This window comes from Numenius arquata, chromosome 2 (genome assembly GCF_964106895.1).
Source record: "Numenius arquata chromosome 2, bNumArq3.hap1.1, whole genome shotgun sequence".
NCBI lineage: Eukaryota > Metazoa > Chordata > Aves > Charadriiformes > Scolopacidae > Numenius > Numenius arquata.
The window spans coordinates 45,975,237-46,002,880 of NC_133577.1; the positions used below are offsets into that span (position 1 = coordinate 45,975,237).

Sequence of the window (27,644 nt, forward strand, 5' to 3'; positions counted from 1 at the left end):
TGATGATCCTATATTAGTGTCAGAACGAAAGCAAGTGCTTGAGATGAAATTGAAAGTTTAGTTAGATTTAACTAAATGACAAAGTCCAGGTTTGAGTGATACATGTTACTCCTGAGTCTGCATTTCAAATGTGTATAGGAATGTAGATGAGAGATGACAGGAAGGGATAAGAAATATTTATGCATATATCCAGTAATATAGTACATAAGAATTACAAAGTACATTTACACAAGGCAAATGGAAATATTCTCAAATGTCATCACCTATAAAATGAAAACTTCAATTAAAGCGTTAGTAGTTCATTTAGGAAATAGTATGCTACTTTTGGATGCTCTATTTTGACACCTAGAGATAAGTAAAGATTATTTTATTATTATTATTTCAGGGAGTACATGGAGTATCTAAAAAAAAACACCACAAAACAGTTTTGTACAGGATATCAAAATATTCAAAATTGCACATTTGGTCCTGAAAACCTTGGTGTAAGTCTGTAACCTAATACCAATAAATATACTCCTCCAGTCAGATGAGCAATAAAGAGCTGTGCAGTGGGAAGTTCCCAAACCTGCACAAAGTAATTCTAGTGCTGCCATCAGTATGGCCTCTGCTGCGTTCCGGAGCAGACATCTCCAGGAGGTTGTTGCTTCTGCCCTCTGGGGAGCCTCAGGAAGCCCTCTCCAGTACCTGTGGTCTCACCCACCAAAGACCTTTTGCTGAAGTGGCCAATGTGGGATGGAGGAGGAGGAGGTTGGTTGCTGACTTCCCAAAGAGCAGCATTCCTTGGTTTAAAATGGACTCTGTCAGGGTGAGGTGATACTCGTAATTTACTTTTAATGTGCTTCCTCCTGCTAATAAACGCTAATGGACTGGGTAAGTGTTTATGCTGATGGGCCTTGATGCCCAAAGTTTGGCCAGTCAGCTCTGGATAACTGAGGTGGTGAGAAGTTGTTGGAAAGAGTGAAGAGTTAGAGAGCAGCGTAAGTATAAGTGGTTTTGGCCTGGTAAATAAATCCATCTTTGTAAGGCATATTTCTAGTTCCTGAGTATGTATATTAGCAAAGCTCTCCCAAGTCCTGCAGCTAATGGTGATCTTCAGAAGAGTGCTCTTCTCTTCCCGTCTCACACGTGGCCATCTCGGCAACGTTGCTCCATTGTGTGACTCTCAGGGGACAGAGTAGCTCTGTATCCCGGAGAGAGCTGATGGATGGCTCTGGGTACAAACCTTCGTGCGCGCCCAGCTGCGCTGTGCACGTGGTGTGAGGTCGTCCCATGAAATCATGGGGAACTGCCCCGCCACCGCCACCCCTGCCTCTTGGCAGTTGCTTTCAGTGCTCTTTAAAACGGAAAATAAATAAAATTTCAACGTATGCTCTTCTCATTTGAATATGCAAGCGTATGTTCTGTCATTTGGGAAAAAAAATTATAATAATTGGATATAGCACCTATCATAAGAATATACATTCCTTGAGGAATTATGGGAGTTCCTGGGGGATGGGTGAAAAATATGCATATTTCCATAATTCTTTGTGCCTTTTATCCATCAGCGCCCTTTGAAATAGCCTAGAAGGGATAGGATCGTGCAGCAGATTACTTGATAAGGTCTTATCAGGAAGCTGGAGTGAAAGGTACAGGGGCCACCGACAACGGACAAACAACAGGTGGAGGGAAACGGCGGTTGTGAACAAGTCAGGGTGTTATAACTGATAGGTCTGCTCTAGAGAAATTCACACCCTTTTTTTTTTTCCCTGCCTTCTTTTCCTTTTTGCTATTCTTTATGTCTCCCTGTGCTGCATTTAACTCTTCTAGCATATGTCCATAAATATTTTTCATTGGAAATGCTATTTCTCTTTCATGACAGCTATGTTTAAGGAAACAAAATAGAATATGATTGTCAGGCAGTTATTCCCATTGAATGGCTTATTGGGAAACTTGGGGAAATGAATGGGTGGAGGCAGTACAGTAAAGATTGTTTTCATGCCTATTGCCAGATTTATTTCTTTCAAGTGAGGGGTAAGAGTAGTTTTTAAAATAATAATCTTCCTGTGTTTTGATTTTGTACGTGTCATTATTTACGGCTTCTCTTGAAGCTGTAAGGTGGGCTGCGGCAGGTGATGTCTCGGTATGTTCAGACCCTTGCAGCTGGGGTTAGTTGGGGTGAACTGAGCTTCCCATTGCTGCTGAGGCTAGAGGAGGAGAGGGATGGGAATCCAAAGCTCTGAGCTAGAGCAGCTCTTTTGTTTTCATTGAGTTGGTATTAATTGAGGAAAGAGGAGCTTTTCTGTTTTTCCCTTCATATTGTATTTTATCGTGCCATTAAATTATGGGGTGGTTTTCCTGAATACAACAGTAATAGATTCTCTTACATGTTTTTGGGGAGCTCTGTATAAGAAGACTCATAGAGACTCAACAGTCGGCTATATACTACTTGCTTTAGTAAAATTAATAATGATGAGAATGCTGTAGTTTGCTTTTTCTGACATAAGGACCTCTTAGTCTGGCATAAGAATACATTTATATTTTTTTTTCTATAGTAAGTGTAATTTAATCTTTTGAAGGCATTACTATTATTTGTGAAGGGATTACTATTTATTTGTGTTGTGATGTCGCCCCTCTAGCTAAGTTTTAAGGCATTACTTTGCTTTGTACTTTTTAGACACGTAAAAGTTGTTAGTTCCGTTGCAGAGATTTCGCACGTTCAGGGCGGAGGCAGGAGCCATCAAGGCAGGAGCGCGGGACGGTGACGCCGGCCGGAGCCGAGGAGGAGTGTGGGAATCCTGGTCTGTCTGACCTTGCCGGTGCCACGTGAGAGCAATTGAGAGGTGTCATAGCAGAGGGAATTTTAAAGGAAGGATGATACGGTGACCTATGATCACGTGATTTGCTTCATTATCATACAGATAATTATAATTTTGACACACGCACACGCGTTTGCAGCGCTGCGAGGGAAGGTGATATCTCGGATGCCAGCTAGCGTGGGTGTGGTTAAGGATGACTTTCTGATAGTGGGGGCTACCAAGCAGCTGCATTTTAAAGAGAAAAAAAATTGATCAGGGCAAGAGACAGGAGGATGGAGTGGTCAGGTTGGGGTAATAATAATTATACCATGCTTAATTTCTTTCTTTTATTTTTTTTTTTCCCTTCTGGATTTGCTTTTGCACAATAAGAACACATGGTTTTGATTTGGACAGAGGGGGCGTGGGAGAAAGTATCTGACAAGAATTCCTTAGTTCAGTGCCTTGAGCAGAAGACTGGCCTAGTTTCCGAGCCTTCTGGGTTCAAGAGTACAGCTGTATCTTTCTTATCCATGGGAGATTGGCTGTAGCAAAGTGGAGAATGCCTGTGTTTTTTCCTTGTGAGATTATTTTCCTTGATCATAAATACACCATTAGGTTGTATGTTTGTTTGACCGGTAAGAACAGGGCATGTTCTCCTAATCTTATTTTAAAGGTTTGTGTTTTCTCTCTGCAGCTTTTTTGTTTGTTTGTTTTGGTTCAGGTCTTGAGCTTCGATGTTGAGAGCATTATGCATGGAGAGAGCAAGGTGCATTTTGGTATGAAGTATCCATTTTGAAATTAACCTTCCAAGTGAATCATAGAGAGCCATGGCACAGCTGATAGAGACATTTAGTTTCATTTTCCTTCTGTAAAGATAAATATTTTGGAACAAACAAGTGAAAATGTAGCTTCACGCTTCAGTGTTCTTTCTAGGCATTGTAAAAAAGTGTAAAAAGTTCAGAAAGAGTTAATGCAGTTTGATTGTACTACTTGTTTCATTTCATACTTCATGGGGTTTGGAAGTTCGTAGGTAAACATAAAGTTAGATTGTTTGTGGTTGGTGTTCTGAGAACTGTCCTTACGTGGTCAGTGGAGTTGGACACTGAGATAGAACAAGGAGATTATGTTCCACGGAGCCTTGTTACTGGTGGGGTCTCTACCATCATATTTTTCTGATCACACGGACTTACTGTTTATATTGATACAGCTTTTTTTAATTTTCGAACTCTGCACTTAATGTTTTCATCATCAGTAAACGTAGGATTATTTTTTTTTCTGATGACACCCAATTATATTTGGAAAGTAACGTTTCTACTATAAACATGGTAAGTTTCTATCATCACAATTGCTGTTATTTAGCAGAGGTAGCTCCTGCTAACTTCTAAGTGGTATCAATTGTTTATACACAGAGAAAGCAGTAATTTAGTTTCTCTTTTAAGTGCAGATACAGTGATTTCTGTAAAATTGCATTCTCGGTGATTTGTATTTGCACTTGCAGAGGTTTTTTTCTTGTTCTCGGAGTTCAGTATAGACTAGCCTTAATGTCTTACTGATGTTTGAGAGAGAACTTTAAACGCTGCTTTCCAGTAGAGTGGATTCATTGAGAAATGATCCTGTAGAAAGGAGAGATGATTTTACTATTAATGTGGAGCTAAAAATCTATGGTGTGACTAAAGCCCTGAGACAGATTTCCTACAGATTTGCCTACTAAAAACTTGAGAGTTCAAGCAAACTTTCCAGATATTGTGGTATCAGAGAGAAAGCATTTTCTTGCTTCTGTTTAAATATTATCTATATCATCTTTTAGTAGCTTCAACCTTTCCTTTTCTCTTTTTTTTTTTTTTTAACATGTTTCGGCTCTCTGCTGCCCTCCAGGTTAAATACACTACTTGTAAGTTGCTGCAGACAGTGACATGTTTCAAACTTAGCTTATTTGTGTTGTGGTCATGACATAATCTATTAATTTTTGTCGTTGTTGGAAACACAATGCTTGCTTTTTGTGGTTTGTTTTTTGTTTTGTTGTGTTTTTTTTATCTTTCTGGAATTTCAGAATCACCAAAACTTTTTTTTTTTTTTTTTTTTTGGTGGGTCTTTGTTCTCAAATGTTTGCTGACCTCTAGGTAGTGGTAAATTAAGAAGTTTTCTCCATAGTTGAATATTTCTGAAAACAACTATGAAAGCAGTAAAGTTCCATCGAAACATTCATGTTGTGCAGTGTAATGAATATAATGAGTATATAATGCATCTGAATCTGAATTCTAATAAAAAGCTCTTTCTCCACATCAACTACTAAGCCTGTTTAATTGCTAACATTTTTCTTCTTTTTTTCACATTCTAAATTAACATTTTTTTGGTGTTCTGTCTGCTCAGTGCTAGACTGAGCTTTAAATTGGGCCAGTTGTATTTCATCTAAGAAAGAAAACTCCTCTCTTCTGCTTTTGTTTTTGTTTGTGTTTGTTTTTTTTTTCTGTGAATAGCTTAGTGAAAGCTTCTCATAGCTTTTAGGTAAAATCAAAGGATTGCTGAGATCTCAGTGTCAGTTTAAGGCTTCAGAGCCGAACGTCATGACGCAGCTTAGACAGTTTTGGCGAGCATCCTAGCGGATCTAAGGTTAAACATTCCAAGAATAAGATGGTCCTTGTTCTTAAGGCAGGTTTCCCTGTGCTTCTTTCATCTTATTTTTTCCTAAGTAGTGACCAAACATGCTATAGCTGTCATGGTGAAATAGTTCAGGGAGAAGTATTGGAAAGTACTCTCTGTGCTTGTCATAATCGTAGAATCATAGAATGGTTAGAGTTGGAAGGGACCTTAAAGGTCATCCAGTTCCATCCCCCCTGCCGTGGGCAGGGACATGTCCCACTAGAGCAGGTTGCTCAAAGCCCCATCCAGCCTGGCCTTATACCCTGCTTCTTTTTCAACTGAGATGCCAGTTGAAAAAAAAAAAAAATTTGGTTGTTTGCTTTTTGGTTTGGGGGTTGGTTTTTTTTTTCAGATGAGTGTTTAGTTAGGGATTTTTCTATGTATGCTTTCAAAGAAAGCACCGACTTCTGCTGAAAGACACATGTTCACAGTCAGTAAGGCAGCTGCACAGTTAAATTCAGCTGGGCTACAATTACCCTTTAAAGGAATGAACTGGAGGTGCTCATGAAGCAGTGCTGTGGCTTAGGCTGTAACGATTGATCCATAGAGTGTATTCATGTAAAACCCAAAAGTGCAGGTTTTCTGTGCATCTCTGTAGAACAGAAGATCATTATGTTATTCTAAAATTCTCCATCGTGTCAGGACGGCTGATGGACAGCCACTGGACATGGTGGAGAGCAGAGTTCCTTCTGCTAGAGCGAATGTGTTATCTGCCTGTGTTCAAGTTCTTCCATTCTGTTGTTTGTTGTATATGGGTCCAGGAAAAAGTAATTTTCCTTCTTTTATCTTGCTGTTCCCATGCTTCTGGGACAGATTAGGTGTGTGCTGTGGGTGTCACAGTGAGAAGTGGGCTGCACCCGGCTCGTGTTAGCGTCCATGTGGCTTACAGCAAGGTGACTTGTAAAGGCTGCTGCTGAGCTGTGGAAGATGTAGGTGCTCAGTACCAATGACTGCTGGCCCTCTGTGTGCAAACTACTTTAAGCTTGCAACGTTTTATAAAAGTGTGAGACGTGTTATAGAAACCTACATTCATAATACAGTAATACAACATGTTTTGAAAGAAAAGGATTATTTTTTCTTCACGCTTGCGTTCTTCAAAAGACTGGCAATATATCAGAAAGAGGAATCTTGGTTACAGTAAACTTTAGCCAGTTTCACTGTTGTAATTTCTGAGCTGTATACCAACTCTAAAGAAGCACTAGCAAAATATCAAAAAGCAGTAAAACGTTCTTTACATTGTTCAGTCATTTTGAATGCCGAGTAAGTATAATGCCCCGGTACGTGTGTTCCTAGTCCTAGAGGTTTCTCAGGTAAGGATTGATAAACATGGCTGAGCTCTACTGAGGAGAGAATGAAACACGTTCCTGACTTCATGTCAGTGTCTGCCTTGTTCCTCTTGACCCCAGTTGTGTGTTAGCAATAAGTGGAATAATCTGTTTTACATTTAAACATGTGGCCTGCAGAATTCACTAAAGTAGAAAAATGTTAATTGGAGCAGAAAATGATATCCAAACTTATATTTTAATTGAGTCAACATAAGGCGCTTTATCCAGTTCTCTTGCAGAACTGTATTTTAAACCTATATAGTTGTGATGTGGATGGCTTGAATAATAAGACAGAACTTTATTTCACCTCTGACAAAAGCACTTGTGTAGCACATGGATGTTCCCGTAGCTGGACATGCAGGGTTATGGGACAGCCCATGGCAGTCTTTTGCAAGAGCAAGTAACGATAATATTACTGGTGACAAAGTCTTAATTGTTTTTGTATTATAAAGTAATAGTAGTGCATGATAACTTTTAAGATATCAAGCAGAGACAAAATTAGGCAAGGTTGTTAAAGGGAAGTGATGCCTTTTGTTAGGCGGATGTGGCTGGAGAAAACAGACAAGATTTGGATAGCTGAGGCTCCAGCAGGGTTTGTTGTAGGGGCTGCTGCCCGTGGCCAGCCTGGCTCTCCAGCCAGAGGTGGAGCAGAGGCAGCTCAGGCTTCACCCCCAGCAGGAGTGTGGTTTTACTGCTCCCCTCGGCCTCTGGAGAAGGACCCATCACTGTGATGTAGTAAAACACGGTCCTTATCCTAAGTGAAGGCACGGCCTTAGTCCCTGCCACAGAGCACTGTTTCCAGCTCTCTTGGGAGCCTTACCCCAGCTTCCTCTCTTCCCCACTGCTGGCTCTTATCTCTTGCATCTTAACCCAATGCCTAGGAAGAAAGTAGAAGAAAAATAAAGTAAAAAATCTTTTACTTGTCTCCAAGCAGCCCGCTTTTTACAGGGGAAAAGGCTGTTTATTTGTAACCTTAAACTTAAGTGTTATCACGCAGACCATTTTTCTTATTTAGTCCCTCAAATATTTGACCAAGTTTGTTTCAGACCTGATGATAGTTTATAACCTGCCATCACAGCAACTTTATCCTTGCATAGTTCCCAATATCCATCTTTCTGAGATTTCATTTACTCATCTTCATTAAATTGCTGGCCATTTAATACCTGTGATTTCATACCTTATCACATTCTTGCCCCCCCCACCTTGTTTTCCCCTGCATTTTGCTTACTAACATGCTTTTGTGCTTGAGCTTGCGGACTAGTTGCCAACTTCCTTCTGCTTCTCGCTGTTTCTGGGACCTTTTCCAGTTTTGCTCATTTAATGACATAAGCAAAACCAATACAAAGCTTTGCTAAAGCTACGTAATTGTAGCTCCTGTTTATCCTTCAAGTAATATCTTTTTGTATGAATCCCAGGGAGCGTTTCAGTATGGGAATAATCTGAGTTGTAAAGTGAAAGGGAGTGAAGAAATGCTTTGCTGTGGGTGGCTGGGGGAGTTGTTTTTGTTTTAGGGGCTCTTCTTGAAATTATGAGCAAAAAGGATTGTTACAGTCTAACTGACAAGTGTTTGAAGTTGTATTTCTACATTGTTAGACTGCAATCTGCATTGCCTTCCCTCCCCCAGTAAAGTTACTGTGCTTTCTTCTCTCAGGTAACAGCAGAGAGGAACCAAAGCTTTACAGTGATTACTTAGAAAGGACATATGGTTTTATAATGGTCTTTGTGGAGAGAGGTTTTCATCGTGAACTCGGTAGATATGTGAGGAATTTAATGTGCGGGAATGGCAGAGTTGGAGAAGCGAAGTACGGGACGCACTGCGGGATGTGGAGCTGCAGTGTAAACGACTGACTGGTGCCTAAACAGTAAATATCTGAAATTCCTTTTGAGAGTGCATGCTTGGCTTCAGTTATGTATAAGTATCTTTCTAATTCTTAGATGTTTCTGTCATTACTTAAAATAAGCAGAGGCATAGCTCAAAAATTCAGAGAATCTCGCGAGTTAAGAAGAGTCTGATTTTTGCTGTGGAAATTACCTTAGCCTGTTAAATGGTGCGTTGAGCTCTTACAGAGGATATGGTTGTTTTCCACAAATGGATTACATGTGTAATGTATTTACTCATATCTCTATTCCAGATAATATTATCGATTGAAGGTAATAGAATTCTTTAAAGCATTTGGGTTTTTATTTAGTAATTTTTTTTCCAACAGTAATCAGATTTTCTTCCCCCTGCAATTATTACAGTAAGGACTGTCTACCAGTGGTTAAAAAGAATCAGGAAAACGTCATTACTTGGTGAAGGACTAAAATAGTACTTTCTGCTTAAGATCAAACGCCGGAAGGAATAACAATTGTAATCATTCAATACAATGAGATGTATACAGAAAGTATTAGTAATAATGTCTCTGAGTAGTCTTTACCAGGCATACCTAGGTATAATAACTTTTCAAATTTCCTTTTCTTAATTTGATATTAAATGAATAAGACTGGCTGCTCTTTGGAGTTCTTTCTTCCAGTGATGGATGAACGTAAGATGCACACGAACAAAGAAAATTTATGAAAGCATTTCACAATGAAACTCTTGCTCCATCTACTCCATCGTCCAGAGAAATCTTATCTACAGAAAGTTGGTGTGAGCGATGAGGGTCGAGCTGATACAGATGCTGGAGTTAGTCAATGGAAGATGTAACTATTATTGGAGAATGTGTGCCTGCAGCAGTGTTTGTAGACAGGCTCAGGGAAATCTAATTCCTCAACCTGTGCAAAGCAAAGTAGACTGATAAAATAAAAACTGCATTCAGAGGTCCTTTTTAAGAAAGCTATTCTTGCTTATCCAGAGATTGCAGAAGTATAGTGTTGATACCAAAATCAAATTTGATGTTTTCTAAATACTACAAGATAAAATATTTATTATTATTATTATTATTGCTGCTGTTGTTATTTTTTTTGTGTGACCTTTTGTAAAACTGTGTTTTGGTATTGTGTACAAGCTTTTTCACTGTTAATCGTTAAATCCATTTCCCAGTGGTATATAATATTTTGTTTAAATAGAATTATTTTCAAAATTAGTAGTGTCAGGCCTTCTGGAGTAGCATAGAAGAGACAAACTGGATTCCTGTATCCCTCTGTTTGTTTTCATTCCCTTCACATAATAATTACTGACCTGAAGAAGCTGAATTAAATACAGCACTTGACTATTAGGCTAAAGTTATTATGAAAAAGTGAGATATTAATGATGCATGAGCCATTTTCCTAATATTGTCTTGATTTAATTGAAGGTATTTCTGAGGCTACCTCAGGGGGTGATAAACAGAAAAAAGAGGAAAGCAAACCGGGAGACTGTCAAGTATATTGGCAGGTAGTACAGTTATCATAAATAAGTTTTATTTTATTTTTAATTTTTATTTATTTTTATTTATATTTATTTTTAATATTTTTAATCATAAGTTAAGTTTTCCTCCAGATAATTTCTGAGACAGATTAGAAAGCTGTGCCTGATTTCAAGACAGTTATTGGGGGGCAGAAAGTGATCAGATTCTTTGTTGGCTGCTTGGTGAAATGAAAAAGATACTTAACACAATAGCTCTCATCCCCTGGGACTGGAAGGGTTGTAGTTAGTTTGGTAAATTAAGGGAAAAAATATTACAGATGGGGTTCCCAGTGAGGCTGTGATAATTTAGGGATCACAACAAGCTGCTCTTTCCCCCTCTCTTAAGAGGGAAGGAGCATCATAGGACTGCGGATGGGAGAGGGACCCTTGGCAGGCTGATGGTGGAAGACACAACGTAACTTTGCTGTCTGACCCGTCCTAAGGCTTGGAATAATTCAGTGATGGCCATTTGAAATCTGCATAAGGATGACTCGCCTTTAAGGTTTTGAGGATGGATTCCCAGTTGCTGGTAGGGAGTCCTTGTCACATGCTGCCGTTGTCCTCGGTTCCCATGACTTCTCTGCTTTCCTTACTTTCCCTCCGGTAAGACTGAATCAAATTAATTCCTGTTTTTAATATGAGACAGCATCTGATTAGGTAAGCCCCCTCAGTTGGGGATTTCCAGACTGTAAGACACCTTGCTGAAGCATTATCCAAACTAAATCATACTTCATACTTCTCTTTTTTTTTTTTTTGAACCTTTTCTCTTACTTTTGAATTGGCTGCTTGTTTTAATGACTATTCATTTTGAATACATACTGGTTTTGTTCAACCCTTTAATCGTAGATTCTTTGGCTTGTATTCTTAAGCTTTATCCATATGTATATGCACATTATTTCTTCCACATTTTCCTACCTCTTTATTTTAATGGGCTGGGTAAATCCAGCATCTATTGTTTTTAATATTTCTTTTGCATCCTGTGATGTTTTTTCTTCCACTTCCTCTGCTCACTTATGTAACATGGACTATTTCATTTGTTATGTTCATTCTTTTTCTCATGTTTGGCTTTCACATCTCAGCTATACTCACACGTGATTTCTGTTTATGGTTTGAATTCAGTACATTGACAGGTACCTATGGTGTATGTGTAATTGTCAGTATCATCATCTACTGTACTACTGCATCTGCCAGTTTAAAGCATATAAAGAAATATATTCTTTTTTTTCTAGCTGTACTACGTACTTTGCAAAATCTTTGAGGGATATTGCTGCTGGTTGCCTCTTCTTCCCTCCCCCCCCCTTTTTTAAGTTTAGCTTTCTAGTTCCACATATTTCTAAAGTGCTAAATTATGGTAGTTTGTGATCATAAATAATTGAAGCCCAAAGGTTAAAAAAGATTGTTGCATGAGTTGAGAAACAAGGGGCTCTGAGGAGATTGTGGTCTGAGCTCTGTGAAGAGCTCATTCTTTGATCATAAGATATGAGCTGGTCCAAGGGGTATACGGTGTTTGGACAGCTTAAAGTTAAGCGTAAATCTGTGTGAGGTTGGGAATATATTTGCTAAGTTGAAATGTGGTGTAGTGTTATCCACATAAGGGTAAATAGTTACTACAGCCCAGCTGAGGACATCTTATTTGATCTGTTAATTAATACTTACATGAAAAACAGGGCAGAGCACTCAGCAGAAGACTGTCTTCATTTTGCTGTGGGTTTGTTGTTTTTTTTGAGTTCACCATGTACCAGCTGGCTTGCATACATCATCATAATCTTGTGTGTAAAACGTGGTTTATGCTGTCAGAAGCCCAGCTAAGTTTAGTGGTGTCCTTATAACTTTTACCTGCAGCTCCCACCCTCAGATCAGGCTCAGCTGGGCTGTTTGCAACAGACAAACCCATTGTAACTGGGTGCTGCTGTGTGCAGGCTTGTTGCTAGATGTGTCCTATGCCGTCTATGGTGCTTCCTTCTTTTAGGAAGGTGGTTGGTTTTCCTGTGCCAAAATACACTTTACTCCTCAAAGTCAACCTTTGTATCGATGCTTATGAAAAAAATACGTCTGCAGAATGCTGAGCCTGATTATATCCTGGCTTAACTATTGAAACTGCATCTCCATGGCAGACGGTAGGCACTCTGCACTTCAGCCTCCTGAGGTGAGACTTTCTAACGACATCAGAAGGCCCTTGCTGCAGAGGGATGGGCCGGAAAATATTACTAAGCCTTCAAGCTGAAGAAACTAAGCCAGAATGCTCCAGTGCAAGAGGCCATGGAAGTGCTTTCCAGGTCAGGAAGGATGCCCTGGCCCACCCCCCGAGGCTGCAGCTCCTGTGGAAGGGCATGAGGTGGGCCCTATTAATCTGCTGTAGGGCTGTGCTTTTTTTTTTCCTTTTCTAATTCTCAAAATTAAGTAGTTGGTTGCCCAACTACTTTTAGATACATTTGTGTTGTATGTACTATTTTGTATGAAGGAAAACGTTAAGATGAGTGTCTGTACCCTTTAGATTAAACTTCCAAGATCCGTAAAAGGTGTATGTCAAATGAATATTGTGAAATCCTTCTGAATATTGCATAACTTCATTTGAAACATAACTTGACATGATCCTCAAACATCGCAGAGTCCTACACTGCCCTACAGTTTCTTTTCTAGGACATGTGTGCATCAATTAGTATGTATTGCTATCAGGTTGGATATTTTAATTGGTCATCTCATCACTTCTTAGAAGCAGGCTTTACTTCAGGAAGTTAATAAGACCTTGAGGTAAAATACTCTTCAAAATAAGATGGTGATCTGTCTTGATGGATTCATCATTGGATCCATTGGATGGATCCAGTAATGGCGATGTAAGACTTTAGAAATCCTGTCCAGCTTGCTAAAGGAGTAACTTAATTTTCCCTTTCATGTAACAGAAATGTTAAGAGTGCTTTGCCGATGCGTTTCACTCCTAAAGGGTAGCTTCTTAAGGTCACATTTTTGTGCTCATTTCACACACCCATGCAGGTAAACAACACAAATAAACAAGTCTACTTACTTGTTTGTGGGATTTCTTTTGTTTGGTTTGGGGATTTTTTGGTTTTTTTTTTCACCAGTCCTGCTGGTTTTTTACCTTGTTGTGGAATAGGCATAAGTATCTCCTAGCTAATGTTTCACTACTGGTGTCAATTTGCCTCTGGATTATCAAGAAAAGTGGTTTTCTTTTCCACGTTGTTCCTGTCCTGCCAGTGTGGTTCCTTGAGAGCTTAACATGAGCTAGTGTGGCCCCGTCTGAATGGTGCTGGGGGTTCCTCATCCACCTGGGGCCTGTGCTGGTGCTTGGGCATATCTCTGGTTGGGTATGTACTCCAGGAGCTGGAGGTTCCCCTGGCAGGGGAGCTGCTGGGTTCTGTCTGGCCTGGCTCACTGGGTCGGCTGTCTGTCCTGCTGCCCCAATGGCAGGGCAGGCACATCAGCGGCATTGGCTCGGTTTCAGCAGCCATCATGCTACTTGTCGCTTCTTCCAGAGTCGTTTTAGGTATGCAGCGGGCAAGGAAAAAATTCCCATTTCATAAACGTTGACAGGAAGAATGAGTTGGGATTCGGAGCCTGGTCCCAATTAGCTGTGTGTACGCTTTCCTTCTGCAGAAAAAACCTCCGCTGGCCCAGAGGATGGGTTGTTTGATCATGAGTATCAGAGACACGTAGCTCTGTAATCTGGTCCCTCTTTTGTGAGTAAACCCTGCCTCCCACTGCTGTTGTCCTTGTCTGGAGGCAAGCCTTGGGTTTCCAGATTGTAGTCTCCAGACTGTAGAAACAGCCCTTTCCCCTCAGTTTTGAAGTTTGATATGAAAGCATTTTCCACTTCTTGTACTCCTGCAAATGTTTGAGAGGCTCCATGTGCCTGATATGATCCTGAACTGTAAGTTGTTTCATGTCTCTCTTCTCCTGCCTTTCATCAGGCCGATTGAAAAATGACCTGGCTGCATCGTTTGTAAGTGCAATAAAAACTCCTGCCGGTTTCCTTTGCCAGAAGTTTTGCTTTCTGGGTGTGTTCAGTGTGTTCCTGTTCTTGTTTGGTTGGTTCAATTAACGATCAACATTAGCATTTTGTTTTCTTTTTGTTTTACTGAAGGTTTTGGAGCAGACTGTGAGTGCCGTGGCGTTCAGCAGCAGTGCCCCGTCACTGCCGGCGTCTCTGGGTGCTGGCAGGATGTCCTGGGTGAGCTGGGAATGCTCCCTGGGTTTGAAGATCTCATGAAATAAGTCAAAAAAGACCAGCAAGGTTAAACTGATCCCCTCCTGAGGAAAGAGCAGTGGCTGGCAAGAAATGTTGTAAGAGCTCTCTCTGTGAAGGGCGGTGTTTAAATGTGTCCAGGAGGCTGCAGCAGGAATAGCCTTTCTCCTTCCTTCCCGCCCCCAAGTGCTTTTCTTCAAAACCACACATTTGTGTTAGGTTTCATGGGTGAGGGACGTTAACCATTTTATTTTGACAAGATAGGAAATGTTTTACTCTTCTCATTGCTAGGGCTGACTGTAGCTTCTAGTATTATACCAAATGACAAAATAAAAATGAGTAAACCCAAGAGGATTTTAGGAAAAACTTGTGGGTTGTTTTTTTTTCTGGTGGGTTTTTTTTCCGGTATTTTTTTTTTCCTCCCCTCAGTCCCACCTGTGGTTTTACTGCAGCAGCTTTTAGCTGGCTTGTCTCAGTTTTCACTGGGCCTATGGGGAGGGTTCAGTTTTGTTGTAGCAATTAGTGGAGATGATATGGGCCGACTGTCCTGAATTAGCCCTGGAAAATCTTGTTTGTGTGTTTGGGATGAGTCAGGAAGGAAAATGCCAGGTTGAAATAACTGTGTTGATTCTGAGAGCAATGGAACAAAGGCAGGAAGGCCCTGTCCTGCTGCACCTGCAGCCTGGGCCTGGGAGAGGAAGAAGCACCTTAGCTGAGTTTGAGTTACCAGACGTGATTTAATGCTATGAAGGTATTTGTTTTTCTGAAAAGTTTTGGCTGAATTTTCAGGGGAGGACCGGTGCTGCTTTTTTTTTTTTTTTTTTTTTTTACTTTTTAAATAAAAAGTATCTGTGATTCAATGTGATGATGAGCTCCACCCTTCCATATGGCATAAGTGGTGTGTTTAAAATAAAAAATAAAAAATTGGGAGCAAGGTTACTATAACATGGACAGGATTTGTGACAGGGTAGTGTCACCATATGAAAATGACAAGTACTCAGAAGAACTTTGTGTGTGAAGTTTAAAGCCATTGGTTAGCTGTAGGTGATGCGCTGGTTTCTATCCTAGATGGCTTCAAGTAGGGAGCTGTAAACACTGCATCCTGTGTAGTTTGAGACTGGGAAAACAATTCTGTGTTGAAGTTGGCAAACATATTTCTGATATGTCTCACAAAGCTAGGTTGAGCATGTAAAACACAAATAATCAAACAAAAACCACAAACAAACCAAAAAAACTCCACCAAAACTTCTAAGGGGTTTAGATATCATAGTAAATCTGTTCCTGTGCTTGTTACTTAATGCTCCGCATCAGTTTACCTGTCACCAGCATAAATGTATGCTTTTAGAAAGACATCTTTATTGTGTATTGACACTAAGGGATTGTACTTCATCTTCCAATAGAAATATTTTACTATTAGCTTTGACGTGGGTTTTTTTGGTGGGTTTTTTTTTGTGTGTGTTTTTTTTTTGTTTGTTTGTTGTTTTTTTTAATACAGAATATTACAATTGGGGAGAAAAGGAAAGAGATACAAAAAAGAGCAAGGGGAAGTTACTTTGTTTAGCATTTCACTTGATAGTATATATTGAGCTCCATGATTATAGTTTTGGGTTTTTTTAAAAAAAGTTTTATATAAAATGCTTTCCAGAGTTGCAGCATCAGTTAATGAAATGTTACCAGCTTTATTCATAAGCATTGTTTCTTACTGCTGATAGCTTCATGCTCTTTCAAAAGTTCATGCCTGGAATTCCTGTGTATTATGTAAATCTGATATAGACAGAAAGATGCACATGACTGTGTTTGATTATTTTCTTTGTGCACAACTGGAAAGCCTGTGTGAGCAGGCTCAGGTTTGTGTACAAGTTAAAGATAAACTTTTCACAGTTTTGTGCCTCTGCTGTGCACTGGTCTCGATAACCAATTTAAAATCTGTGTATACATTTTCCGTTTCCCTCACTGTGGTTTTTGTTTGTTTGGGTTCTGGGAGGCCTTTTTGAGCTAAGTCCTGCATACTACCCTGTTGCAGTGGAGTAGGTTGATCACCTTAAATATTTGGGGGTTTTATAACAAAATTTCGTCATACATTCACAATCTGGTATGCATTTAATTGCTGATAAATCATTAAAAGGATCAGTGTGCATACACACACATTCAGTCTTTTTAATTGCCCCCTCCAAAGCACTTTTGTACAGGTCTGAGAGGTAAGAAAAGCTACAGTAGATAGTGCTTAATGTTTTGGTTGAGATCAGAGGTGCATTAGAGACTGTAGTGTGATGTGACGGGTACATGTGGCAGGAGTAAGCTGTGGGTTTGCACAGGTGTGGGTTTACCTGGAAGAGGACTGAATCCTCCTTGGCACTAACTGATGGATCAGGTACTGTCATCTTGTGCAGTTCACGGTTGCACCAGGCTTCATACCTGGAAGCCTGGACCTCTGGGTGCTCTTGATACGTGATGCAGAACAAGCTGATTAGAACATCTCTGTTGGGTTCTACCTTGAGGTTTACCAAGGTCTTTCAAAAAATTGAACCCTTGTTATTACAAAAGAAAAAGACTTGCCTGAGTGGTTTGCTAGAAGCTTCTAGATCCTAAAGGAATGGTTATGGGCAGCAAGCAGTTAAACACAAAAGCAGCTGGACATCCAGGACACTATTTCTCATCTTTCTCCCCTTTCCTTCCCCTGGATTGTGAATCAAAGCTGTTGCAGATCAGAACCAGTTAAAAGACGGTCTTCTGAACCCTTCAGAGACCTTCTATCTGGGCTGGCTATTTTGATTGCCTTGCAAAATCTGACAGCTGTTACAAGCGTTGATGTGTATGGCACATGCTTGAAAATGTTTGCAGTTCTGAATATAAAAATTGGCTGCAAGAAACTTAAGTTCAGGAGATGATATTGAGAGAGGAAGTGTGGTGATGTGCCTTTTCCAGCACCGTGTGTGCGTGCTTTGCTTCCAGGGGCTGACTGTACCAAGGAATTTGCCTCACGGTAATTTAAGCAGGGGAAAATTGAGGACTAATATGTTTGCTTAATCGAGTGAGGTGTATTTGTAGGCAGATCAATGTGTGGGAGTTACCCTGTTACTCAGAGGGACTAGAGAGGCCTTCAGTGTTGTTTGAGAAAGACTATGTGGTTTTGGGGCCAGAATAGTTCTGGGGACTTTTTAAGACTAAGCTGTAAGAGCAGTTAATATGTGTAATGGTGTAAGTTTAATTGCAGTGTACAGTCCCTGGGAATACCACCCCAGTGGCCAGCTGAGTGGTAAAGGACACTGAATAAGCCAAGTAGCAGAGCACATAGTTTGTATCTGCTTGGTGGGACTAGTTCTTCTGCACTTTCTCAAAGAGAACGTGCCTGGGCATCACCTCATCTTGCTTTTGGGTAAGCAAGGAAAAGGATAGCTTTGAGTCTCAGGGAAGCAATGGGTCTGGTTAACTCTCTTGTGATTTTTGTGCCATTGACTTTCTGTAATAACTCTAATAGAACTCAGAAACAAACCTAGTTAGGCGTGATAAGTGTTAATTGAGCTCTCTTCAGTCACAATATAGAATTGAATGCTAGAATTACTTTATTGAGATTTCTGAAAAGATGGTGGGTTTTGTTTTGTATGGGGTTGTTCTTGTTTGTTTTTTGAAGTACTTGGCTAATGTGAAAAATATTTAAATGGCTGCTCTAATATACTGTTTCAGCTCTAAGCTTTCGTTACTGCTGTACCTTCTTGTTTAAAATTGCATCTTATTTTAAGAAACATCTAATTTTGTGTTGATTTCTAGACATTTTAACACTGACATAAACTGAACATACAGGGTGTCATGTTTATGATGTACCAGTAAGGTAGTGTTTCCCACTAAACTATACGTATGTTAAGATATATTATCAAGAGAAATAGAATGCCTAATTAAAATTCTGTGTAGGAAATGCAGGTTGTTAGCTGGAATTGGTTTTAGATAGCAGTGGACTTCAAGGAGAGTGGTGGTTTTTACAGCTTGCTTGTTTCCAGCACCCTGAAAGATTTCTCAGAATTTAGAGATCATTCTGAAATGGCATTTTTAGATAGCCACATAGTAGCTGATGCATAATGAATGAGTTTATTGTAATGGACCAGAAAGATTTTAAAACTACGTAGCCTGTCTTTCTAGCCAGCGTGGATATTGCATGCTTCTGTGGAGTTCAGCTTTAGCATTGTTTGGAAATAATCATTGAGATACCATTATTTGACCTCACTTGATACTTTTTTTCCAACATCTTAAACTTGTTATGTTTCAATTTAGTTGTATGCTGATTTCTGGAAGTTGATGAGTTTGTAGTTTAAATTTCTCTGTACTTTCCAACAATAGTAAGCTGTTTATGTGCAAAAGAGAGGCCTATTGCAAGGCTTAAGAAGAATAACTTGAATTTCCTTCAGTGCTGTTCAAATTCAGAAATTTTATATATATATATATATATATGGTTCAGAAACTAAGAAACGTGACCTTTTTTATGCATGTTTCCTGTTATCCTTGGGCAGAGCTGGGGAGAATGGTTGACTCTAAAGCTAATCTCTCATAAGAGGGAGTAAATAAGAAGCTATCCAGAGGGGCTTAATTTTTCTGTCACAAAAAGACCAAAATCCAGAATCGTTATTACCATGAACCTTGTTACTTTTTTTTTTTTTCCTCTTCAGATTTGCTTCTGGTTTATATTGTCATTATGATTAAATAACTGTTCTCCCTGTGAAATCTCCATTGAAATGCTCCATCCTGTGAAGGCACCTTTCATTCTGCCTGTGGCACTGGGTTTGCTCGCCTCTCCCGCTGTTTATCTGCAGGATCCCTTCGGTACCTGCTGGCGTGGGCTGGTCCCAGGGTAGCCTGTGGAACTGGCAGTTGATACCAGGGCTGGTAGGCGTTGTATTTCAAGCAGCGAAGATCTAATTGTGTGTATATGTAGGCTCCAAGACTTTTCAACTTGCTTGTGTAGCATCGTGCCATAGCTCTGGATGGGATTCTAGGTACGACTTTATTATTACCACCATATAAATACTGATCTTGCAGAGTGTTTTCTTAGGCAAGACTTTTATTTGGGCTCTGATTTATTGCATGTAGGACTAGTGTCTGATGTTGAAGGAATGTTTCAAAGCCTCTTTGCCTGGAACTGTCCTTCTGATCCTCTCTTTCTAAGTCCATGGAAAGTATTTTAATTGTGTGCTTCTAAAGGATAAATACTATTGCTTGCATGTTATTTCATGGTTGAATAAATTTGTCTGATATACAGAATCTAAACATGCCTGGCTTGCTTGGTTCTGCAGTAATTTGGAAAATGGTTTAGCAGTGGGGGTAAAGTAGTATTTTGCAGAGAGACTTGGGTAACGAAAAGACAAACAGAAAATTATATTTAGGACTGTTCTTCTGGCTGTGGTGAATAATTAATAACGCTGGAGGTGATGTAAGCAGAGTTGTGCTACATTTGGGAAGAACGTTCTGGTTGTATACTCCTTGTTTTTTCCGGTTCTGTTGCAGCTGTTTGCTGGTTTTCCCAATTCTACTGGTGCTTCTGTCCCAAAATAACTCCGCTTGGCTCGGTGGGACTGTCTGTGAAATCTGGGTGTTTACAGGAGGCAATTGACTTCAGTCTGTAATAAATATGCACTGAAGTTGGAAACACTGCTTTAAATTCTGTTTTGTATAAAAAATAATGAGTTGCCTCAGGAATGACAGGTGAGATCAGCACAGACTGGTGTTAGGTTGGGTTTTGGGAGAAACGGGGCCTTCTGACTCTGCTTTCGGCTTAAGGTGAAAGACCTAGAAACGTTTGGTCTGTAAAGAAACAGGCTTGGTTAGCGCTCTGTGCAAAGATAACGAGATACCTGCTTTGTGATTGAAACATCAATCGGGAAAATATTAAAGTGTCTTGAGTTTTGTTGGTGCTTTATGCTTAGCAGGTATGGAGTGAGCAGGGAGTAAGCGCACCTTTCTGTTACAAAATCTAAAAACTGGTCTGAGAAGACACTGTTTCTACCTACAGTATTTGCGCGCCTTAAAAATCTGTAACTTTAAAGATGAGAGGCTAAATTTTACCTTTTAAACATTTGTACCTATCTGCCACTAATGTTAGAAAGTGTTTGAAATACTGAAACACTTCACACCCCTTTGACACCTCCTGTTGTTTTGTTTTCTCCTTGGAAGGTTCCCAAGCCCCATCTGTATCTTGCCCCTTACACACTTGGAAGCTGAAGAGTACAGTAGCACTGCAGGTTTCAGTGACTAACAGTTAATGTGGGATGATGTGTTGGCATGCATTAAAAATACCATCCTTTCAGTTCTTCAGAATTTTGAGTTTTAAAACATATTTATGAGAGAGCATGGGGTTTTCTTTTTAAGAATAGATTAATTTTAAATAAAGATGTACATTGCTCATCACTTGAATGAGAACTTCTGTGACTTACAAAAAGATGCAAACGGGTTCAGGGAACAAAACTTACATGAAAATATATTTTTCACAGTGTTATTTGAGATGAACAATTGAGTGAAACCTTGTTTCCAAATATGCCAAAACACAAATATTTTTGTACTGGGTATTTTTAAAAGACTAAATTTGTTTATTATTAGACAAGTTTATTTGCAACATAGTAGTATAGTGTATAGTATGGCATAGTTTCATATTAAAAAGTCTGTAATCGTTTGTTGATTACTGCCTGGCTGTCTCCTGGTTTTACTTTTGGAGCTGGTAAAATGTTTCTGCAGACCTTTTTCATGAGACGTGCATCAAACTCTGCCCAAAGACCGCATGTTCTGCTTAAGCTACCATCCAAAGTTATTAGTTATACTTGTAAAAGTAAATAAACTACTCCGCTCTGCACCTTTTTTAAGCGTTTGGTCTATTCTGCTGCAGCTGTCTGAAATTCAAGTAGCTAAATTCCCAACTCTTTATCTGCCTTCCAGCACACCTCTGTGGATGGCTACACGGAACCACATGTCCAGCCCATCAAGTCCAGCAGCAGACAAAACATCCCCCGGTGCAGAAACTCCATCACCTCTACCAACGAGGAGCACCCTCACATTGGAAATTATCGCTTACTGAAAACAATAGGAAAAGGAAATTTTGCCAAAGTGAAGCTGGCAAGGCATGTGCTTACTGGAAGAGAGGTAAGCCTTTAAAGGGAAAAACCTGCCAATGGTGTTTTATATTCTCTTTATAATGTTATCTTTATAATAAGTCTTTCTGCTATTATTCTGCCTTTCTCTTCTGAATAGAAAAAGCACATTTTTGTCATCATAAAGGAAGATGCAAAGAGGCTGTTTCAGGATATAAGAAAAGTTACCCGAGGTGCCCGAGTTCTGTCCCTTTAATCACTCACCCCTTTTTTTAAAATCTAACTTCTTGGTGAAGAGATGAAAAAGGTTGTTGCTCATTAAGGGGTTGGGGCTGGGAGGGGGTCCCTTCATCCCGGAGCGTTTCCGAAACGGAAGAGAAATCTATTGGTAGATAGATTTCATTGATATTGATAATCTGTTGATAGATAGATAGATCCTTGCTATTGAAATCTATTGATAGATAGATCTTGTGTTTGAAGGGCCTGGTTTTGCAGTGGACAGGATAACCTTGTTCTGTCCAAACACTGACAGAAGTATAAAACTGATTCCTTGCTGGTACCATCTGGTGGCAAAGTTCTGAGCTCCTGCTGGTAGATCCTAATAGGTGAGAAATTTTGCTTGATGAAATGCATAAAAGCAGACATACATGCATGTCTTATGGGCATATCTGTGCTTTTGCTCACAGAGGTGCGATATATTTTTTTTCAAACTCTTTTCTGAGTTTAATAATCCGTGGTTGTTTGTTTTTTCCCAAGGTTGCTGTGAAAATAATAGATAAAACCCAGCTAAATCCTACTAGTCTGCAAAAGGTAAGAATATACCGTAGTATCTAAAATTCTATAAACAGTTGAACTGTGACCTTTTATTTACTTGACAAAAATATTCAGTCTCTTAATATTGCTAAACCAGCCTCTTTGTGTACGTGTGGCTTTGGGAGACAGTGGCGTTCTGCTGCCTGCCTGTGCTGTAATGGGCCTGTGCAGCTTGGCTGGGGGCAGGTTCTTCACGTGGTTCCCATCGAAGCATCACTGCTTTGCACTTCCTTCCTCCTCTGGCTTTACTCTGCTGACAATAGCATTTGTAGCTAATTGGGTACACAAGTAGTTTGTCTACATACTAAATCAAGATGCAGTGATGTACAGGATAGTATTTTTCTTTAATGTAGTAATTGGTTTACAAGAGTGCCAATTTTTATGTCTTTAATGTTTTTTTACCTTTGTTTTTATATTCTTTCAACTTTTAATGAAATATTTGTTAACCTCAAGGGACCTTTGGCAATACTTTTTGTGTATATAATTGACAAATTGTCTGAATGTAATCAGAACATTGTTGTTTGTTTGTGCCTATAGATGGAAATTCAGGAGTCCTTCATAACCCTTGTGATAAGTGTTTCAACAAAACCCTGGGGTTTTTTGTTTGGCTTGGGTTTTTTTACTATTTAACTGCTCATATGTTTGGTTTTGGCTGAAGCGCTGAAATTTTGTATTGTCCTACTGGAGGTTGCCCATTATAAAAATTTGGGATGTTTTTTGTTTACAAACACTAGGCCGCTGCTGTCTGTAGCTGTGAAATGAGAGAAAGAGACTAGGGCTTATTGCTGGGTTTCTGTCTCTGGCTGCCGTTATGTTTATTTTATTGTGTAACTTTGGTTATAGGGAGTTATAAACAACTTTGCTTTAATTTCTTTTTTCTTTGATTTCTTTTAATTCTTTGATTTATTTGCTTTAATTTCTCATCTGTAGTGTTTTTGTTTGAGTGTGGGTTCTTCAGAATTTTTTTTTTGATTCAACCTGCTGTTCAGAGTCCGTGCAAAAGCTTTGCTATCCTTAAGTCCTATATCCTCTATTAAGCAAATCTCCCTGCTAATATTTGAGCTGGTGAAGAGGGATGTGAGTGAGCATGTTGGGGAAATCCTGCGCTGCTCACAAGCTTAGTTCCTACCCATCTGGGTATTTACTCTTGGAGAACCAGGAGAGTTTGTCTCGTTGAGACATGAGAGGGTAAAAAATGATAGCGCTTTTGAGAAAACTAACTGTGAAAACCTTACTTCTGGGATACTTGCTTTAATGAGAAGTAAGCTGTATTTCACACACAAATATTCAATAAGTCAATAAATTATTCCAAGTATAAATGAAACTTTCATAGCCTACAAAAGATGCTGTCCCACTGCACAAGTAGTACACAAAATACTTGTAATAGTGCATTGCTGCTGTTCCTTGGTTTTTGAGTGGGAAGCTGATAACAGGAGAAACGTTTTTAGGTGCAGTCAGAAGCAGCTTCTGGCAGAACTAAGGACAGAAGTTAGTGATTTAACCACAATGCCATTCTTCTTCAATAAATTCTAGAAATATTTATCCCATGCATCTTCTGCTTACTCTGAAAAATGTGATAATCTGTTGGTATAAAGTTCTCCTTTGTAATGTCTTGATTGTAATTTTCGGAAAAAATAATCTGTTTTGAAGCTCTAAACGTCTTCAGCTTCCTGCAATTTTCTGAAAATTTTGAGTGAAACTGAATATTGATTCCCTGAAAGCTTTTAAGTAAGCTTAGTCACAGATTTTGCACAGTCACTCAAGCAACTGTGGTTTTTTTAAGCAAATAAGGGTGGGAGGGTGGTTCATCAGCGTGCTTCTGTTAGTATTTTGATAGGTCATTTTTGTATTGTAAATAAAACAATTAAAAATATTTTTGTTCTATGAAATCAGTCACCTTTATTTTTCTTTCTGCACTGAAGTATTACATAAAGTTTGTGATTCTTTATGTGCTGTATAGGATCACTGTAACGTGGATTTGTATAATTTTGTCATCAGAGTTATGCTGTACACAGGATTGTTAAGTAGTCCGTTTCCTCTTCAAGAGGTAACGCTGGGAATGGGAAGCAGCGATAATATTGTTATAATAGGACCAGAGGCTTTTCTAACAAATGTTCATAGAGGAATGCTGGAGTGTGTGTGAATAGTCCTGGGTCTGAACTCATTTAAATTAACGTAGTTGAGGGACAGCCTCTGGAACTTCAGAGCTGGTACTTTGTACACAGCTCAGCAAAACTTTTAGGCCTTCAATAACTATTGGTTATTATGAGTCAAAGGAGACGTGACATATGCAGTCTTAGGCATATCCTAGGCACGGGTTCATTCACCAAACCGTCCCCTTTCCATTCGCTTTAATGTACGGGATGCCAGGGGCAAGCAGATTTTGCCGTAGTCCTTGCCACTGACTCATTCAGCAAAACGAATGGAGCTCCCCGCTTGGGGTTCTGTTTTGTAGCCTGAACTGTCTGAGCAGTGCGTGAGCTGCTGCCAGCCTCCCGCAGGCCGGTCTGCGGTTACTGATGGGTTCGAAAGCAGGGAAAGCATCTAGTTTGTTCTTAGCCACTCTCCCGTGTTATTTGTGCCCGATGGGATGGACAGGACACTTTGCAGATGTAGTTACTTTAACTGAAACCATCCCATGTGAGGAGATGACACAAGCAAGCTGACCATGTGAATTTTTAATTTTGTATCCTTGTGCGTGCAACGTGGTAGTCTTTAGTTACATTATATTTCTCGCTTCAGGACCTCTACCTCCTTGAATAGATAAACAATGTTGAATTAAGGGCACTGCCTCTTTCTTCGTTTTGAATTTGTTCAGTATGTGAACAAATCACATCCTACTCCGTGAGAACCTGGATAGAAGACAGAGCTGGCTTCTTTGTGAACTTGCTGTCTTGATAGTAACATATTGTACTGACTTAGCTTTTCCCACTGTCATGGTTGTAATTTGTTCCTAAATGTAAGTATTTGGGTTTCATCATAACTAGAAATTACATCAAAACAGCTGTTCTGTTTTCTGCATGTCTGCTACATGGACACTGTTGTCTTATGCTGGCTTCACTGGGGATGTGGCTGCAGTAGCGTTCTGTGGCTCTGCTGCAAGATGCTGGTGGAGCAGAAGAGGCTTTTTTGCTTAGTGGGTTTGATTACAAGTGGCATTTCAGTGTTTCCCCTTCTAGGGGTTAGTGGGCTTCTTTTTATTCTTTAAACATATCCAAAGCCTCAAACTTAGGTTCTTTCTGTTTTTGAGAAAAGCAGAACAGAAGTAAAGAAGTAGTAGATGATTTTGGACAATTTTGGTGTTACCTATTGGAAGTTACGCTTTTTTGCAACGTCCCTTCTCAGTAATGATTTAGAAACTAGAGACACATTCAAGCACGTCTTTCAAAGCCAGAAAAAGCTTGGGTTAACTGAAGATTTTGAGTTTGATTGTAGTGACTTAAAACAGTAAATCTTACACGTAGATGTCAACCTGACAGCAAGTAGTGGTGTTAGCAATGGTGTGGCAGAAGTTATTTGTCCTTTCTGCATTCTCTGCCCTGAAATATGAAACTGGAAAAGCAGGAATCAAATTTTCAAGCCTTGTGCCTTTTCCATAGGTAGAATTTGCTATAAGTGAAGCTATCGAAGCTATAACCCATTCACAACAAGGAGGTGCTTGTTCAAGAGCATTTTTGAATGGTAGCACTTTAGGAATGAAGAACAGCCCTATAAATGGGGTAGGGGGACAGAAGTTGGAGAGCACTTACCCCCTCTGGGAGAGCAGTATGCTGCTGCTTGAGGAAAGAGAGGTGTCCCTGAATCTGAAAGTGCTATTTTTTTAATCAGTAAAATAGATCACTGTATAATCCTGCAGCTCGCCTTGTCATGAGAGCAGAACTGATCTCACTGTTCTGTCCAGATATCTATAAAATTAACAAACTTGGCTTTGGAGGAAATAACTGTGGTCTTGTCGCTTCAATGCATCTCTTCCTTTGCAAGCAGAGGTTCCCTGAGTACGGCTGAGGGATGTAGTGGCTCTGGGGTACAGACATCTCAGCTGGTAAATACAGAGTTACCAGCACACTTCTGCCAGGGGAAAGTGTGTGTGGGAGATTTATCCCACAGTAGTGCTCCACAGAATGCGGAGTTTCAATATAGAATAACATACTCTAATACTTGAATACTGGTAAGGCTTTTATCCAAGTGTTACCCATTGTTCAGAGATTTTTCTGGATTGTTTCTCTCTTGTGAGAGGAAAATTGGAGGAGTGAGCATTAGCATTTTCTTAATTTGTATAAATGTGCTTTTGTACTGGACCAAATAAAATCCTGAATATACATCAGGACTCCGGAGAACAGTTCGTTTTCCCTGTTTCCAGCCCGCTCCCCCTCTGCTGTTGTGAATACCTGTATTGAAATCAGGTTCCCTGCTCTCCCCACTCCTTAGGTAAGAGACCGTCGCACATCCCCCTGAATGATACGGGCTGGGAACCACACACGGTGTGACCTGGCTGCATTTGTGGTCTCTGCACAGTGCTGCTCCCTATTTCTCCCAGCCTTTCAGACAATTTCTTTCTGCCTGGGTTGGGAGGTCTCTGTCGCGATGAGCTTCAGCAAAGCTGCTTGACTTAGTTACGTAGCAGCATTATGGGAAATACCGACGTTATTTTTTATTATATATATATTTTTAAATATATATTATTTAAATTGACGTTACATTTGCCTCAATTGAGGAATGCCTATACCTGAGTTACTTCAGAAGAAGGTCTGAAACTGTGAGTTTCCAGGTAGAGAATTGCTGGAAGCTTGTCAGAAGCTGGTCACAACTGCAAAGCACGAGCTCTGAGGAATGTGGATCTCCCCATGAAGAAGGCAGCCTTGTGTGCTGTGGTTTCAGGGCAGGCAGGTAGTCAGGAGAGGAGGCTTGCAGGGAGTACAGCCACTGAAGGGTTTCAATCTTTTCTCAGAGCCAGCCATTCAGCCAACAGGTACCGACAGGTGGGTTCCAAGATTTCTACTATTCTTTCAGTTCTTACTCTGCTGATTTCTCTCTTTCCCTGCTTTTACACATTCATAGGGAGGCTGGCATCATCCTGTATGTAAAATAAAACAGCCAGTTTCCATTCAGTTTATGCTTTACACGATTTGTGTGGACAAGCATCACCTGAGATCCAGCTGCTTCAGCCTTGTCCAACTCTTGCTGGAAGCGTGCAAACGCATTTCATCCCACATTAAAAGAGCCTTTGAGTCAAAATCCCCAAACAAACAAGCAGCCTGCCTCAGAGCTACTAACCAGCAAGAAAATACTGACTCTGAGTTCGTTTAGAGTTTCTCTTGGAATAGCTGCTTTCTTTTCAAAGGTTGAGGCTAATTGCTTCCTCTTGATGTACTCATGGTGACTACCAGGACTGTACCTGCTTTTGTATGAGAACATGGGCTTCAGTTTTCTGAAAAATGTCTATTCAAGAGAGTATAT

The 27,644-nt window shown here is 39.9% G+C and overlaps 1 protein-coding gene across 2 annotated transcripts in view; it reads left to right on the forward strand.

Moving 5' to 3' along the window:
* MARK1 (microtubule affinity regulating kinase 1) overlaps positions 1-27,644 on the forward strand; it is a 59,280-nt gene that overhangs the window by 1,494 nt on the left and 30,142 nt on the right. Inside the window, exons 1-3 of one of the 2 annotated variants that reach the window (XM_074144413.1) lie at positions 12,296-12,382; positions 21,223-21,426; positions 22,131-22,184. In XM_074144413.1, the coding sequence (XP_074000514.1) occupies positions 12,296-12,382; positions 21,223-21,426; positions 22,131-22,184 (345 nt within the window). Of the gene's footprint in view, positions 1-12,295; positions 12,383-21,222; positions 21,427-22,130; positions 22,185-27,644 lie in introns of those variants that run through there. The other variant, XM_074144414.1, reaches the window with a different exon arrangement.